A 15,640-nucleotide genomic window follows, 5' to 3' on the forward strand; every position below is an offset into this window, starting at 1 on the left:
ATAGACTTTTGCAAATGGAGCTTGTGAAGAAGTAGTTTAGATTTCATGGTCATCAGAAATTCTAAACTTAGAAACAATCTACAATCAAATTCTTCAGGTGTTGATTGAAAAGCTTTCAAATATGGCAAGCCATCTTTAATGGAACCGGCGGATCCGAGAATGCTCCGTTCATAATCTGACCATACATCCATTTGTTAGCTGCCTCAGTGAAGTGGATCCCATCCCAAAGGATTCGTGATGACGGATCTTCACAAGACTTTGCAATCAAAATTTCTTTACCTTTCACCATTTTTGTGCTCCCGCACCTCATTGCATTGTTGAAGTTGTACCTTCCACCGTGCCCGCAACACACCATGAATGGGTCACCAAATCCTGCAATCTCGGTTCAGTTTATCTTAAAGTTAAACATATTGCAAAGGAAAAAGAAGAGATTAGAAAATTGGGCAGGTTGAGTAAGTGGTCTAAAGAGGCTTTGACTGAAATGGGCAGTATAATCGTCAAAAAGGGCTGTATTGACCTGCACTCACATCCTTTTATTTTTGTCATTTAATGAAGATACAAAAAAAAAAAAAATACATTATAAGCAAATAATGAGTTAGCTAGTATAATTGGTTGACCCATCAGAATCTATGGACAACCAAATCCATCACAAGAAAATAACTCCAAAACACATACTTACCAAGCTTTTTTGACTGCGCAATGAGTGAATACTTGACTGAATAGATATCAACATAAGTGATTGCGGCCAAATGAAGTTCCTTTCGGAGTTGGCTTATGGCTTCCTTCAGTTTTTCGTTAAAATACTGAGAAACACCGTTAAACGGGGAGGCACAACCATGTTTATCTATCTGTGCCGCCGTGATCAAACGTGTATCCATAATATAAGGCAAGCAGCCTACTGGACCTGTGTTGTGTATCCAAAATGATCTGCCGCCGCTAACATATATATTCTGTCCACATGAAGACATTAATGAATTTACGCTTACAGTCCACTTTAATGGTCATAATTTCGATCAATTCTTACAGAAACATGTCAAGTGTGTACTTTATATAAAGTTGGGCCAAAGACACAACAAATTAACTACAAAACAAACTGGTTGAATGGATTAAACGGGACAGAGTAACCAATAATGTATTTAAATACTTGCTAGTTGCTACGTGTTAAAATGGTTTATAAAAAATGTATGAATTACTACTTTGATTATATAACGATTGGTATCATGTTTGAATATTTTATACATTCAAAAAGACAAGCCAATAATGTTGACAAGTCAATGTAATTCAGCCCTGGCCGTTTTAATCTGTAATAAAACAATTACTTGTTTTGACCTGCACCCAGTTTACCCATTATCTGACCCGTTTCGATTAGTTCTTTAAGAAAATTTGTGGTTACTTGAACCCATTCTGACTTGTTACCCGACCCAAACCTTTACCACCCCCAGATACAACTTATCAACTCACTAACTGAATGTAGTATTTCACCTTAATGGTAGTTGTAAACTGCGATATAACATCTGGAACATACGCTTTAACTTGTTCAGTAGACATGTTAAGTTTGTAACCAGAGGTGAGATCATTTTGACCAATATCAAACGTGTACAACGCGCTAGAAAACTTCTCCGTTCCAGGGAGCAGGTCCTTAAAGACGTTTCCTGCACAATAGTCGTCCATAAATTCACACTTTTATTCATGACGTACAAGTTTTTGTAAATGAGCCAAAACGAGTACCTTTTTCACGGATTATTTTGGATCTTTTTAAGAAATCAGAGAATTCAATATACTGAACGTCTAAGGAAATTGGGCTATACCCACTCTGCCAAATAGTAGTGTTTTGACGTCGTATAGTGGATCCAGCTGTGGCATAATTGGCTCCATGGCTAAAATTTGTACCCATTGAATCCAGAAATGGACTAAGATAGGGTAATCCTAAACCTTCAGCTGCAAATATCAATGACAACCATTCAAGTTTCAAAATAAAGTTATAGTAGGAAACATAAAATTCTTAACCCTGTATAGAGGTGGCCTGGAGATGCTGATCCAAATGATTTAAATAATACTTTTTTCCGCAGCACTCTGAGAGGATAAGCCAAAACCTACCAAGTATCATCTATATGGCTATATTTTTCTCATTTAATAACTGTGTCGTTGGATTATTAATATTTAGACCGATAGAGTATGAATTTATAATAATAATGAATTGATTAGCATAGTATGTTATAACTTCTAAGGCTTAGTAACATATAAATATAATAATGAATTGATGTAACTACGGCTGCAAACGAGTCGAGGCCCAGCTTGAGGTCAACATGGCTCAAGCTCGCTCAAAGAATATGTCTCGAGCTTGCTTCAAAACAATATTATATACAAAAACTAATCTAAAATCCAAATGTGCTAGTTCAAACCTGATACAATCTCGACCCGTTTGCAGCACTACCAATATTCCAATAAAGATAAATTAATGCCATCCAAAGATTTATATACTGAAAGATGGAAAGTAAACTAATGGCTACAATGCTACTCAGCTGATGAATAAGGCAATACATATTACATACCTATAAAATCGATAAGAAGCCGACCATCACAGCGGCGTCCAGCAGGAGATTGGAAGTAAGTCTGGCCATTAGGCAAAGGAAATTGTCCAAACACAGCAGATAAACCGCCAGTATCCGAATTCGAATCACCAAAGTTAAATATAGCTGGAAAGTTACACTCTGGCAAACCGAATATCGAGCTTGGTAGCAGTAATAATAATGTAACAAAAATCGGTGGCCTGCTGATCATAACCATTTTCAGGCAGTAGGATCCCATAAAGAGAGAGATTTATGAAAATTTTAAACTTATAGCAAGCTAGTGGAAGTTTGAAATTTTATCAAATATATTATTACTCTTATTATTATTTATTCCCATTTTATTTTTTTATTACAACTTGAATAGCTTTCACATTTATTTGGATAAAATAACTTATCCTCTCAAAGTAATTCTTTTTTTAGTCTTATAGTAATGTTCTATATGTCACATATGAGAAGTTATAAATTTGTGCTCTTCTTGTTTCTTTCTTATTTCAAAGAAGTTGATCTTCTTTTTGCATTGTTAGCTTGTTACACTTGTAATCATTTGTACGTAAGGACCACCGAATTGGGTGGTTCAAGCATGCTGCACTTAAAGCTCAAAAAGTATGTTTACAATGCATGTTTGAAAGTACGCCTAATAAGAAGATTGTAATATGTGTGCATAAAGGAAAGGTGGATATATAAAAAAAGAGATAAAGACCTAAGATGTGACATAAATTATGGTCGTGATACGATATCAAAACCCATGGAATTACTTTATGTTTATTGTTACAGATAATAATGTAAAATCTTAGTAAATACAAAAATTTGATCATTCACTGTATAATGTACTTATAGAGTCATTTATCATTAATTCTATTAAGGCAAGCCATCTTTAACGGAACGGGTGGATCAGAGAATGCCCCATTGGAAATTTGATCATAAATCCATTTGTTAGCCGCCTCGGTGAAATGAACCCCATCCCAGTTGATCCTTGATGAGGGGTCTTCACAAGACTTAGCAATCAAGATTTGTTTACCATTCACTATTTCCGTGCTGCCACACCTCCTCGCATTGTTGAAGTTGTACTTTCCTCCGATTCCACAACACACCAAGAATGGGTCACCAAATCCTACAGTCACAGTTTAGTTGATCTATATCATATCCAAATGCTACAACTTTGACCCATGTATTTATAAACTGGGTCGATATCAGTTTTTGTTTTACATATATAAACGTTAAAACTGAATAACGGGTTGAAAGTAACCCAAAGGTCACGTAAGATGCTTACAACCATTAAACATTTTCCTTTATTGTTTTGAAACTAAAATTACTGCTATCATAGCTAATAAGTTCTTCTAAAGGCTATTTGGTAACTCGCCCACTCCACCCATCTTGCCACCACAGTGAAATCTAAACATAGCAGTATAGCACAAAGCAAAAGATAAAAACCTACCGAGCTTTTCTGATTGGGCGATGAGTGAATACTTAGCTGCATAGATATCAACATAGGTAATGGCAGCCAAAGGAAGTTCTGTTCTGAGTTGAATTATGGATTCCTTAAGTTTTTGGTTAAAATACCGTGAAACACCATTAAACAGGTCCGCACAACCAAGATTATCCACCTGATCAGCAGTGATCAGTTGAGTATCCATAATATAAGGCAAGCAACCAACCGGCCCTGTGTTGTGTATCCAAAATGCTCTGCCACCATCGGCATACACTTTCTGTTTACACAATGAATCAGTAACCCTTTAAAAAGTCTTATTGTAAAGGTTACCCTAAGTTGAGTGGCTTACCTTTATGGTATCCGTAAACTGTGATATGACATCAGGAACATAAGCTTTAACTTGTTCAATAGACATATTAAGGTCGTACCCAGCGGTGAGATCATTTTGGCCTATATCAAACGTGTACAATGCACTAGAAAACTTACTCTCTTCCGGCATCAGGTTTTTAAACATGTCTCCTGTTCCATAATCACATTTTAATGCATGACTTTAAAGTTGTTATGTTAATGAGTCTAGAATAAGTACCTTTTTCACGGATTAACTTTGATCTTTTCATGAACCAAGAGAATTCTTCATACTGAATGTCTAAGGAAATTGGGCTATAACCGCTTTGGAAAATGGTTGTATTCTGACGTCGGATAGTGGATCCGATTGTGGCAAAATTTGCCCCATTGCTGAAATTTGTTCCCATTGAATCCAAAAATGGACTGAGATAAGGTAACCCTAAATCTTCAGCTGAAAATTGATATGATATGTGTTACTTTTACAAATACTCAATGTATTTTTCAAAGTGGTGACCAAGACTTTTTCATAACAAAATTTTTGAATTTGAATATGATATCTTTATAAAATAAATAAATCAAGTCACCAATACATACATTACATACCTATGAAATCGATTATAAGACGACCATCACATCTACGGCCAGCAGGAGAGTGGAAGAAAGCTTCCCCGTTAGGCGGAGGATTAGCAGGTTCTCCAAACATAGCAGATAAAGCACCAGTATCCGAATTTGAATCACCAAAGTTAAACACTGCTGGAAATTTACACTCTGGCAAACCGGATATCGAGATTGGGATTAATACTAACATACTACTAACAAAAAACGGAAGCCTATATATTAGAACCATTTTTAGACAGAGGGATGAGAGGTAATTAAGAAAGACAAAGGTTTACAGTTTATAAATAGATTTTTCAAGGAACTGGTGATTGTTTGAAAATTCTACGAGTATTATATTATACTACTAATTAATCATTGAAGTTGACTAATCTAATTTTTTTTTTTTTAACAGCCAAAACAAACCAATTTTATTCCAAAATAAAATATGCTCTCTTTAGCAAGATAACCACCAGTACAACCTCCGTATAAAAGACAATACACCCATAAAGTACAACCTCTATCAAACATTACTTGACACATTAATATTAAAGGAATACCAATTCTCCAATGTGATGCTCTCATATTTAGATCTTTTAGTCACCCACCAAAATGAAGCTTCTTTGATATTTTCCACTATTTTTGCGGCTGCTGCTCTGACACCTTTAAAGACCTTTTCATTTCTATTATTCCATATCTTCCAAATTGCAGTGAGAAAAATAGCACACACCATCTCTTTTCTTGCTTTAGATCCACCTGCTTGCCTTGCATCATTAAGAATATCTTGTACTGAGGAGAGTTGCACAGGGACCGGCTCTTTCACCCAAACATAAATATGCCACCAGATTATTCTTGCAAAAAGACAAGAGACAAGGACATGATTTGATGATTTGACTAATCTAATACACCTCTATAAAAAGTCGATATTCAACTACGAAAAATAGTGTAATATATTATAGAGTTAATTGCAAGATTGGTCCCTGTGGTTTATACCTTTTAGCAAGGGGTATAAGTATCGTTGCAATGGGGGTCCTTATTTTGAGAATTTTTTTATAAGATTGGTCCTTTTTTAACAGGAGCGTTAGAAGATTCCGTTAAGTCTGCACGTGGCAATAACGTGTAGGGGCAATATCGTCTTTTCACACATTATAAAAGGGACCTTTATCGCTAAAGAACTCAAAACAGGGACCCTCACTGCTAAAATGAAAAAATCACAGGGACCAATCTTGCAATTAACTCTAATTTAAAATACATGTATCTATCGTCATCTTCTTCATCAACAAACACTACTAGATTCAAGTTCACCCAAAATTAATTAATTTAACAAAAATCTCAAATTCATCAAAAAATTACCCATTTTCACAATTCCTAAAGATATATATATATATATAATATATATATATATATATGGAAAAATGAAATATAAGATTGTCACCTCTCACGTACTAATATTTTATATCTATACATACTTTTGTTTTATATTTTTCTTTGTTTCGATTGTGACTCTAATGAAAAATAAATGACCAATTTACTTTTTCATTGGTGTTGGCTATGGAAGAACAAAAGAAAGGAAAACAAACCCATCAATAAGCAAAAAGATTCAATGAGATGAAACTGCCATTAAATCACCATCAAGATCCGGTTAATGTGTTAGAATGTTAAGGTGGTTGAGTTGACTTGTGGTGGAGATGTGTTTGTTGATATAGATCTATATTAATATCTATATTCTTTTAGTAGGTTTTGTGATTTTAGCTTGTTATACAAAAAGTCAAAAGGCTTTTTTGTTGTTGTTGGTGGTGGTGGTGGTGGTTGTTGATTTTTCCGGTTAGTATCAAGGTAGTGGTAGTTGTTGTTGATTTTTCCGGTGATATTTCAGGCTAAGGGTATGTTTGACAAAACTAGTTGGTAGCTGTAACTGAAAACTGAAAGCTGTAGTTGTTAGGTATATTTAAGTGTTTGGCAGAGTAGCTGTAGCTTTTGATAAAATATGTAAAATGACAAAAATAGATATCAGTATAAAATACTTTAAACTAGACATTATATTATATTATATATATATATATATATAGGGTAAAGATCCAGAGAGAAGGTTCTTAAGGAGAGAAGGGAGAGAAAATTCGTTTTTTTATTTTTTTTAGCTTGTTTTTTTGATTTTTTGATTTTTTTCACTTTTTTTTAATTCTTTTTTTAATTAATTCAATCCATAGAAAAATTTTTAAAAAAAAAATAAAAAAAAAAAATTTCTAACCCGAGTTAGTGAATTATACATGTAAGGGTACGGTACGGGCTTCGCCCTTAAGGATATTAATAAGCTGGGTAGGAGTGATAGGTCATAGAGGGTGATAAGTCATAGGGGTGATCGGTGATGGGGTGATCTACCTAACGGGCTTCGCCCTTAGCTATTATGGTCCCGCCATAAGCTGAGAGACTTCGCCAAATGACCAAATCATACATACACCAAATGACCAAATCATAGCCATAAAATCATGAAAAAAAAACCATAAAAATTGGAATCCTCACATATACAAAAAAAAAAAAAAAAAAAATTCTAAATCATATATGTTAAGTTTCAATCGAATCAAACCGAACTCCTCACATATACATACACATCTAAGAATCAAAAAAATATATATATAGCTTTCAAAAAATATAAGAACAAATCTAGGTCGGGTTCAAAACCTCAAATCGGGTCGAGCTATTCGTGTTTATTCGTCACAGTCCCATCACTGTCGGCACCACCACCAACAGATCCGGCCACCCTTCCCTTGCCGTCAACGCATCGTCCCCAACCCTCGCTCTTTAGATCCATCGATAGATAGTGTGTTTCTATACTTTCTTTCTTTATTTGTTTTCTTTTGTGGAAATATATATGCTTGGATGTTGAAAGAATGAAAAGATATATGCTCGGATGAATAAAGTGAATCGCAAAAAGAGATTCAAGATATATCAAGATTTGGCCACCCCTTCCCTCCCTTGCCGTCGACAACGCTTCTCACTGTCGCCGCCGCTGACCTTCTATCACCATTCTATCTTTATCTATATATGTACACATGTGTATGTATGAATATATACTTCTTTTTTATATATACATGATTTATTATAAAAAGAAGGACAATGGAGAGAAAGAAAAAGAAAATGAGCGGCTGGAATGGTATGGATATATAGATTTTTACTTTAGATTTTAGGAATATGTTTGCTGTGTATTTAAATTAAATACATACACTAGTAGTCGGCACAACCATGTTTATCCATCTGTGCCTTGGTGATCGGATAAGAATCCATGATAAAAGGCAAGCAACCAAACCAATTGGCCCTGTGCTGTGAATCCAAAATGTTCTGCCACCACTTCTGTTTACACATTGAGATTCAATAACATGTAAACACAACTTACTAGTACAAATTAGAGGTTATACTTTCAGCAAATTTACATATGAATGAGCGAGTCAAGTTATGCTGAACCTCTAACAACGAAATGATACAAATGGGGCAAACAAGTCGAAATCTACCAAAGATAAAAATTTGATGCTTAATAGTTATGTTTGACACAAGAATTATCAATGAAGTGTTTTGGTCAACCCAAATTCCGCGTGTTAACCCAATCAACTTTGTAATTATAAAAAGAATAGTCTTTTTTATTTTTGGTAATGTTGAAAATATGTAATATTTTCACTTAACACCCTTTAAAATACTTTCATATACACTATCCTCTTAACATTAATGATTAAATTACACTGTCAGTCCTTTATCATTTAAAATATGTCCATTAACCTTTTACATCAATTATATACACAACTCACCGCCGCTCCACCACCAACAGTCGTCCAACCATCACACCGTCGCCGCCACGACCACCGCCGCATAGCGCGGGTACCGTGCTAATTAAGAAATTACGTAGATAATAAAAAGTTTGGAAAACAAGTGATTCGGGACTAAGCCGACCGGATGTATACCAAAAAGGTAGTCGTTTTGACTGGAACCTGTTACCCAACCTGGGCAGCTTACCCATTTTGACACCTCCCTATAAAATTCACCAAGTCATATTCTCACCTTTATCACATCTGTAAACTGTGATATAACATCAGGAATGTAAGCTTTAATCTGTTCCATAGACATATTAAGACAAATATTATAACCTACTACAAGAAAAGCGGGTCATGGTTTGAACTCTAATACAAAATGCTAAATGAAGGGCTTCACTTAACTTTTATTATTACGTATTATTATGTACGAGAGCAAGTACCCGTGCGTTGCGGCGGTGAGATGGTGAGGTGATAGGTCATAGAGTGTGATAACCAAATGCCTTAACCGTACGGGTTCCGCCCTCGGATTTAAAAATTCGTCGAAAGTATATCGAATGACATCTCTAATGAAATAACATTAAATTTTAAGAACACCCATATAATTTTTATAATTTATCAATGTACGGTTTTGAGATAAAAGATTTTGAATGAATTGAAGGAAGAAATGATTTATGGAAGAGAGAGAAAAAAAATAATTGGTTGAGATTTGAAGAGAGAGAAAGGGTGTTAGGTAAATATAGAATTGATATATGGACATTTTGGGAAAGTAAATGTTGAAACTTAAAATGTAAACAAAGGAGATCTGCTTTATAATATAGTATAGATATATACAAACAATAAAAGTGCATCTTTAATTTTAGAAAAAACAATGTGAAGACCACAAGTCAACCCGGCAATGTGAATGGAAGAAAGAATGACTAATGGATGGATCGTTTCAAACTTGATATCTCTATATATCTTATGGAAAATGATAAATCCTTCTAAACAATTCTCTTAAAAATCCTCCTAATATATCCACTTGCTAACACATGTAATCCACTAATTCTCTTTTCTAATCTCACCCCTGATTTTCTACATGTCACGATCATATTAATTAGGAGGATTTTTAGGCTAAAGAATAATGAAGATTGATCATTACCCATATCGTATTACTATTATACTATATATACTACCGACATAATATACTCACTGTACAACTTTTGGTTTTTTAAGGTCTATATAGTATATATGCTCAAACAAACTATCCATCCATATAACTAGATTAATACCCGATCGTTGACCGGGTTAAAAACAATAAATATATACTTGAAGGCACAAGAAGGAAACAAAGGAAACATGACTAATCAGTCATTTTTACTAAATTCAAACTAAGCACCGTGCTTAAATGTTTGGTTTAGATCCGCTTTATATTTAAATAGCTTGCTACTGTAGTTATTGACCCGGGTTACTTAAATTGCCCAGTATTAACCCATTACCCAAACTGTTCGGCTAGCCCATATTTCCATCTCTAAGCAAGAGCATGACGAAGCTAGCCATTTGAACCAAGTGTTGGTTTTTCTTGTCATTAGCAGCAATTACATATTCATACATGTTCTTGAAGACCGACCTTAGTTTTATAGCAGCAAAGTCGATCCCAGTTCCAAAATGGCAATTCCGACAAAGTAACGAATTGCACCGGCAACACCACCTGAGATCAATAGTTTGACCAGAACTATTGTTAGTTGGCTAACAATGTAATAAAATTGAAAGGAAAAAAAAAACAAATGATTAGACAAAATATGCTGTCAACTTCCTTTAATAAGATATTATATTTAAAGGTTTTATGATGCTGATTTGATTTAGTTTTTCCTTGATGTTCATGTAACTTTACCTGCCCGATGGGCATCATAAGAATAACTATTTATTGTTCATGTAAACCACTTACTTGATCCTCTTATTATGCTACAGAACAACAATCTTCCGGGTGGATAAGATTTGTTTGTTGTACCAAAGCCAAGTACAGAAGAACAATCTTGTAAGTTGTGACATATTCAAAGCTATCAAAACTGAACACACTAGAAAGACCAAGTGGTGTGTTCAGTTTTTTGAAAAGGAGGACCACCTAAGATTTTCAAGAGTTCATGCAATCCAAATACACTTCGGATGAGTATACAACACATTTGACATTTTGACCAACTTCCGTCAGTTAATTATTTTAAAGGTCTGCACATTTAGGTTGTTCGGAATAATGTAAACACATATCGACCATTAACCTATAACCGGGTCAAAATCACATCAACAACCTAAAGGTTGGGTAATACATCAAATACTGTAGCCTCAGCAACACGGCTACTGTTGAATTCCATCAAATACTGTAGATAAGATCAGCAGTGGTGTGTTAATACATAGCAACGAAAAATACATTGTCATCAGTTGCATCCACTTAAAGCACCTTTATGAGCTCCATGGTCTGGCTCGCAGTCTCTGAATATACACTATGGAATTATAAAACACAAAGATTTAGCATATCCGATAATGGGTAAAACTCCTACCAGGTCAAATGAGCTTGAGAAGTAATGGTCCGCTATCGTAGGGTTGTAAATCTTCATCAAAGCTCGATAGTGCACTTTCTTTTCCAATCTACTAATATAAAAGGTAGTAAAGCATTATTTATAATTAAATAACACATACGAAAAGTACCGGCCATGCTCTTTATATCATGTAAAGAAGCAAGTATTTTATGACCATTTAAGAGATTAGTAAGAAAATGGGTTAATTATGAGGCTTTCGCCTTCCATAGTTCCATTACTTGGTTGCCTAGTTTAGAGGCAGCTTTAAAGTGTATACATAGTCCAAGTATATAAGAAAGAGAATAACCTTTAGAATAGTTAGCTTGCCCTGTCATGCCCTCGGATTGACTGTGCTGGTAACGTGGTCGATCTCTACCGGACGATGAAGAGACATGCCGCTGAGTCCAATCACCACTGCTTTTCAAAAAAAATAGTTAGCTTGCTGTTGATGTCCATTGAATAAAATGGGAGGGAGGATCATCGTCTACTCCAAGGTACATATTGTTGGCCGTTGATTACCTGATGATGAAATGTACATCACTCATTAACACTTAACAACATAAAAATGCCTTTATCAATAGATAAATCATAAGTATAAATCATCATCAAACATTATATAGGGTTCTTCAAAAGATGTACCTTATTATCCAGCACAACTTTGTCACTAATTACAATTCTCTCACGCGGTCTAGCATCAATGCTAACTAACCCCTAAGAGACTAAAAAAGAACAAATTCAGTAATATCATGATTCAGAAGTATTGCAAAACTGGATTTTTAATGTGAAAAAAAAACCGAGGTAGAATAATAGGGGAAGATTCTTGAATATAACCATAATCTGTATCAGACAATACTTTACACAGGGCACATCCAAAAAGAACTATAAAGTTTATAGTATGCACTAAAGGAGATGGGGCAAGTCGTTTTTTTTCATGAAACATTCCCAATAAACACACTTTTAGAGCTTAAACATAAGATTAAAGGGTATACAGTATACACGTATACAACAACAACAATAAACACCAATCAATCCATATCATCATTTAATTAAATTTATATCAAATTTATTTTCAATTGGGATTCGTATCTTGAAGAATCAGAAATTTATACTGATGAAAATATAAGAACATGTGTAAACAAAATCCTTAAACGTAAAATTACAAAAAAAAAAAAAACCCTTAAAATAGTCTAAATTGTAAGAGCATACTCGTTATAATGTGAAGTGACAACACTGTTGTAAACACCTTAAAAAGAACAACAAACATCGGCGACGGCTGTGCTGGGAGCGATTGTGTGAAAGAAGGGTGGCTGTGTGTGAGGGATACTCTGTGTGTTTGGAACGGTATATCTTTTGGTGTAAATTAAGCAACTTTTATTTGAATGGCTAAGATTGAAGAAATAAATGAATTTGAACGGTTAAGATGAAAAGATAGGTTTATTTTTTTAAAAGGAAAAATCAATTTCTCTTTCTTATCTTTCATGTATAAAGTAGTGTTGATAAAAGATGATAACTATATATATACTTTACCAAACAAATACCAAAAAAAGTGACTTCATCATGTACTCTTCTAGTCTTCTTTCTTGCTAAACCATATCGATATTTAAAAGTGATAAACGCTCTTCAATTCAAGCTACATTTTTAATAAGGATAATGACATGTGAGTGTAACCAACTATGACCAAAAGGTTGTGTAATGTAACCAACTACTTGACTAACTATGTAGTGTAACCAACTTTGTTTTTTGGGTTATGCAATGTAAGCAACCGGATACAAAACAAGTTGCCGGTTACCACCTTTATTTTTATGAGATAATGGCACCGGAGTGTAACCAACTATGACCAGAAAGTTATGTAATGTAACCAACTACTCGACTAGCTATATAGTGTAACCATCTTTGTTTGTTGGGTTATGTAATGTAAGCAACCGGATGGGAAACAAGTTGTCGGTTACCACTTTCATTTTTATTCTTTTCTGATTGAAAAAAGAGGTCACATGTCACATATATCAAGAATATATATTTACTAATTATTTATATATAAACAATTATATTTATATGTATATATATACACCTCTTTTCTCTATAAAATACACCACATTGATCATGGTGGCGACGGTTTTGATTTTGAAGATTCCGGCAACAAGCGACCTCTCTTTTCTACGAATCGGCGTTGTGAAACCATTTGTCTACGACGCCGAAGGAGAAATTTACATAGATATAGATATATAGTGATAGATAGAAGAAGATATATTGATTGATGATGATATGGTAAATCGGATGGGTTAATATATTTGGGTTTAAATTCTCATTGGGTTGTGTTCCATAGTCCGTATGATGAAATGAAGAAGATAAACTAAGCAAAAGAAATGAATAATTCTACAACTTTATTTTTGTTAGTGGAATTACAAAGTTGGTTACACTACATAGCTAGTCGAGTAGTTGGTTACATTACATAACTTTTTGCTCATAGTTAGTTACACTACATAACCTTTTACTCATAGTTGGTTACACTCCGGTACCAATATCCCTAAGTTTATTTTTGGCTTAAACGGATGGAAACTTGAAGTAGCTGGTAGCTTACATGACATAACTCAAAAAATAAAGGTGGTTACACTACATAGCTTGTCGAGTAGTTGGTTATATTACATAACCTTTTGGTCATAGTTGGTTACACTCCGATGTCATTATCCTCTTTAAATAATAATCTCTAACAAAACTAGTCCATCTTAATTAATCTTAGGATTGTTTATAGCAAGCTAATCTTAGTGGCAGTATCAGAATATGACCCTAACTTAATTCTTAGGATTGTTTATAGGACATGTATAAATGGCTATCAAACGTGTCTAAAACGTCTAAATAAGATGTGAGAAATATGTATAAATTGAGATATATCAATGGGGTTGTTAATTTAAGTTTTAAAGGTTGGTTATTGTAAATTGTTGATTATATGCTTAATGTTTATTTACTTTGGACTAATAATTTCTTCTACGTAAATGTGTATCGATTTTATATCGTGTGAATATTTATGAATATTTTCTAACCCTGTCTATAAAGTTCGATCATAATGAAAAGTAGTGTAAATTCGTTTTGTTTATATGTAGAATTCTTTTTTAGGGTGTATCTCCTACATATATATCGTCAATCTGTACATTATACTGACATTGATATTAGTACATCTATAGAAGTAATCATTGCATACATCAAAATTTATGATTATTTGCATTTGTGAGTTTGATTAACACGATCATTAGATTTTAGACTTACAAATTTACCAACTTTGAATTGAGATCCATTTGATGGTGCTAATGATCAGTTTACCATTTGTTGGCTGAACTAATTTACTTTTCCCATAATTGCATGATGTGAATATGATATTTTCAATATCTCCGAAGTTAGTTAGCCACTTTTTTGAAGCCCATAAACTACAAATTTACCCCTGAAATTTTTGAGATGGATGATGGTTATCAGACAATAGAATACATTTTAATTTTTTTTAAATAGTGAATTAGTAGTTAGCATTTGAGATACCACAGTAACATCCAAATAAGCAGGTATATGGAGTTCGAACCATGCATGCATGAGATGAAACTCAGAGTGTAGAATCATCACAATGGTTCATAAAGTAATAGGTGTGTAGAACCATCACAATAGTTCAAAGTGTCCATTCATGGTTTATAAATAGCCATGAAAACATTGTAAATAAGTGGTGATTTATTCTATATAGTCATATCTATTGTGTCAACCAAATTCTCCCCATATCAATATCAATTCACGTTCAAATAACATCACAAGAATATCAAGAACATTCATACAAGATCTATGATTGTTCAAACTATCGGGATGATTATTATAAGGGTCTAACAATGGTATCAGAGCGGGTTAAATCATCCATCCGTTCATCATATACCATTTCAGAGATTCTGTTTGAATCAAACATTTCGCATATACAAAGAATAACTTTGAAAGCAATAGTCACGAAATTTACAGAAATCATCAAGAAAGGGAACAGTTATTTCGAATCAAAGGTTCAACAGAAGGCATAAAGAATATCAGTGAATCAGGCGTCATTAGAAAAGAGGGAAACAAATTGAAACAGTGCGACAATATAAGACAGGAAAAACAAACTTGTTTCAATCGAAGAACACAACTCTCAAACGAACCATTAGCGGTTCGAAAATTTGACCAGAAAGCAACCGGACCAGAAATCCCCAAATTGTGAAACCTAGAATTCGCACAGCAGAAACATCAGGGATTTAACGGTTTAAGGGAACCATCACCACCGGTCGCAGATGAGAGAGGAGAGACGGTTACAAGCGGTTACATATAGTTACACTGAATCGACGGGTTTGAAACCCC

The 15,640-nt window shown here is 34.1% G+C and overlaps 2 protein-coding genes and 2 long non-coding RNA genes across 7 annotated transcripts; all 4 read right to left on the bottom strand.

Annotated features, from left to right (window-relative positions):
• Positions 1 to 6: 6 nt before the first annotated feature.
• Positions 7 to 2,903, bottom strand: LOC122607986 (GDSL esterase/lipase At3g26430-like). The gene is made up of 5 exons (XM_043781072.1): positions 2,553 to 2,903; positions 1,729 to 1,938; positions 1,483 to 1,652; positions 680 to 950; positions 7 to 372 (listed from the first exon to the last, which is right to left on the bottom strand). The coding sequence occupies exons 1-5, from the start codon at positions 2,806 to 2,808 to the stop codon at positions 116 to 118; spliced, it is 1,164 nt and encodes a 387-aa protein (XP_043637007.1). The 5' UTR covers positions 2,809 to 2,903; the 3' UTR covers positions 7 to 115.
• A 375-nt stretch (positions 2,904 to 3,278) lies between these two features.
• LOC122607970 (GDSL esterase/lipase At3g26430-like) lies at positions 3,279 to 5,858 on the bottom strand. 2 transcript variants are annotated; one of them, XM_043781061.1, is made up of 6 exons: positions 5,499 to 5,858; positions 4,948 to 5,112; positions 4,586 to 4,795; positions 4,349 to 4,518; positions 4,006 to 4,276; positions 3,279 to 3,681 (listed from the first exon to the last, which is right to left on the bottom strand). In XM_043781061.1, the coding sequence occupies exons 1-6, from the start codon at positions 5,521 to 5,523 to the stop codon at positions 3,410 to 3,412; spliced, it is 1,113 nt and encodes a 370-aa protein (XP_043636996.1). In that variant the 5' UTR covers positions 5,524 to 5,858; the 3' UTR covers positions 3,279 to 3,409. The 2 variants fall into 2 exon arrangements, with proteins under 2 accessions (XP_043636996.1, XP_043636990.1); XM_043781055.1 differs by lacking the exon at positions 5,499 to 5,858 and having other exon boundaries at positions 4,948 to 5,267.
• A 4,106-nt stretch (positions 5,859 to 9,964) lies between these two features.
• On the bottom strand, positions 9,965 to 10,803 carry LOC122584705. Its single transcript, XR_006321579.1, has 2 exons — positions 10,663 to 10,803; positions 9,965 to 10,425 (listed from the first exon to the last, which is right to left on the bottom strand). It is a non-coding gene; the product is annotated as an uncharacterized LOC122584705 (long non-coding RNA).
• Positions 10,804 to 11,068: 265 nt separating this feature from the next.
• Positions 11,069 to 12,784, bottom strand: LOC122585679. 3 transcript variants are annotated; one of them, XR_006321760.1, is made up of 4 exons: positions 12,494 to 12,784; positions 11,595 to 12,006; positions 11,170 to 11,357; positions 11,069 to 11,089 (listed from the first exon to the last, which is right to left on the bottom strand). It is a non-coding gene; the product is annotated as an uncharacterized LOC122585679 (long non-coding RNA). The 3 variants fall into 3 exon arrangements; XR_006321759.1 differs by lacking the exon at positions 11,069 to 11,089 and having other exon boundaries at positions 11,096 to 11,357; XR_006321761.1 differs by lacking the exon at positions 11,069 to 11,089 and having other exon boundaries at positions 11,096 to 11,357; positions 11,595 to 11,701; positions 12,494 to 12,780.
• Positions 12,785 to 15,640: the final 2,856 nt, after the last annotated feature.

This window comes from Erigeron canadensis, chromosome 1 (genome assembly GCF_010389155.1).
Source record: "Erigeron canadensis isolate Cc75 chromosome 1, C_canadensis_v1, whole genome shotgun sequence".
NCBI lineage: Eukaryota > Viridiplantae > Streptophyta > Magnoliopsida > Asterales > Asteraceae > Erigeron > Erigeron canadensis.

Coding starts and splice junctions, on each gene's coding strand:
- LOC122607986 (XM_043781072.1), bottom strand. CDS start 2,808: ATGGGATCCTACTGCCTGAAAATGGTTATGATCAGCAGGCCACCGATT. Junction 1,939..2,552: donor GCTTCTTATCGATTTTATAG/GTATGTAATATG, acceptor TGATATTTGCAG/CTGAAGGTTTAGGATTACCC. Junction 951..1,482: donor AGTTTACAACTACCATTAAG/GTGAAATACTAC, acceptor TCATGTGGACAG/AATATATATGTTAGCGGCGG.
- LOC122607970 (XM_043781055.1), bottom strand. CDS start 5,191: ATGGTTCTAATATATAGGCTTCCGTTTTTTGTTAGTAGTATGTTAGTA. Junction 4,796..4,947: donor TCTTATAATCGATTTCATAG/GTATGTAATGTA, acceptor ATCAATTTTCAG/CTGAAGATTTAGGGTTACCT. Junction 4,277..4,348: donor AGTTTACGGATACCATAAAG/GTAAGCCACTCA, acceptor TTGTGTAAACAG/AAAGTGTATGCCGATGGTGG.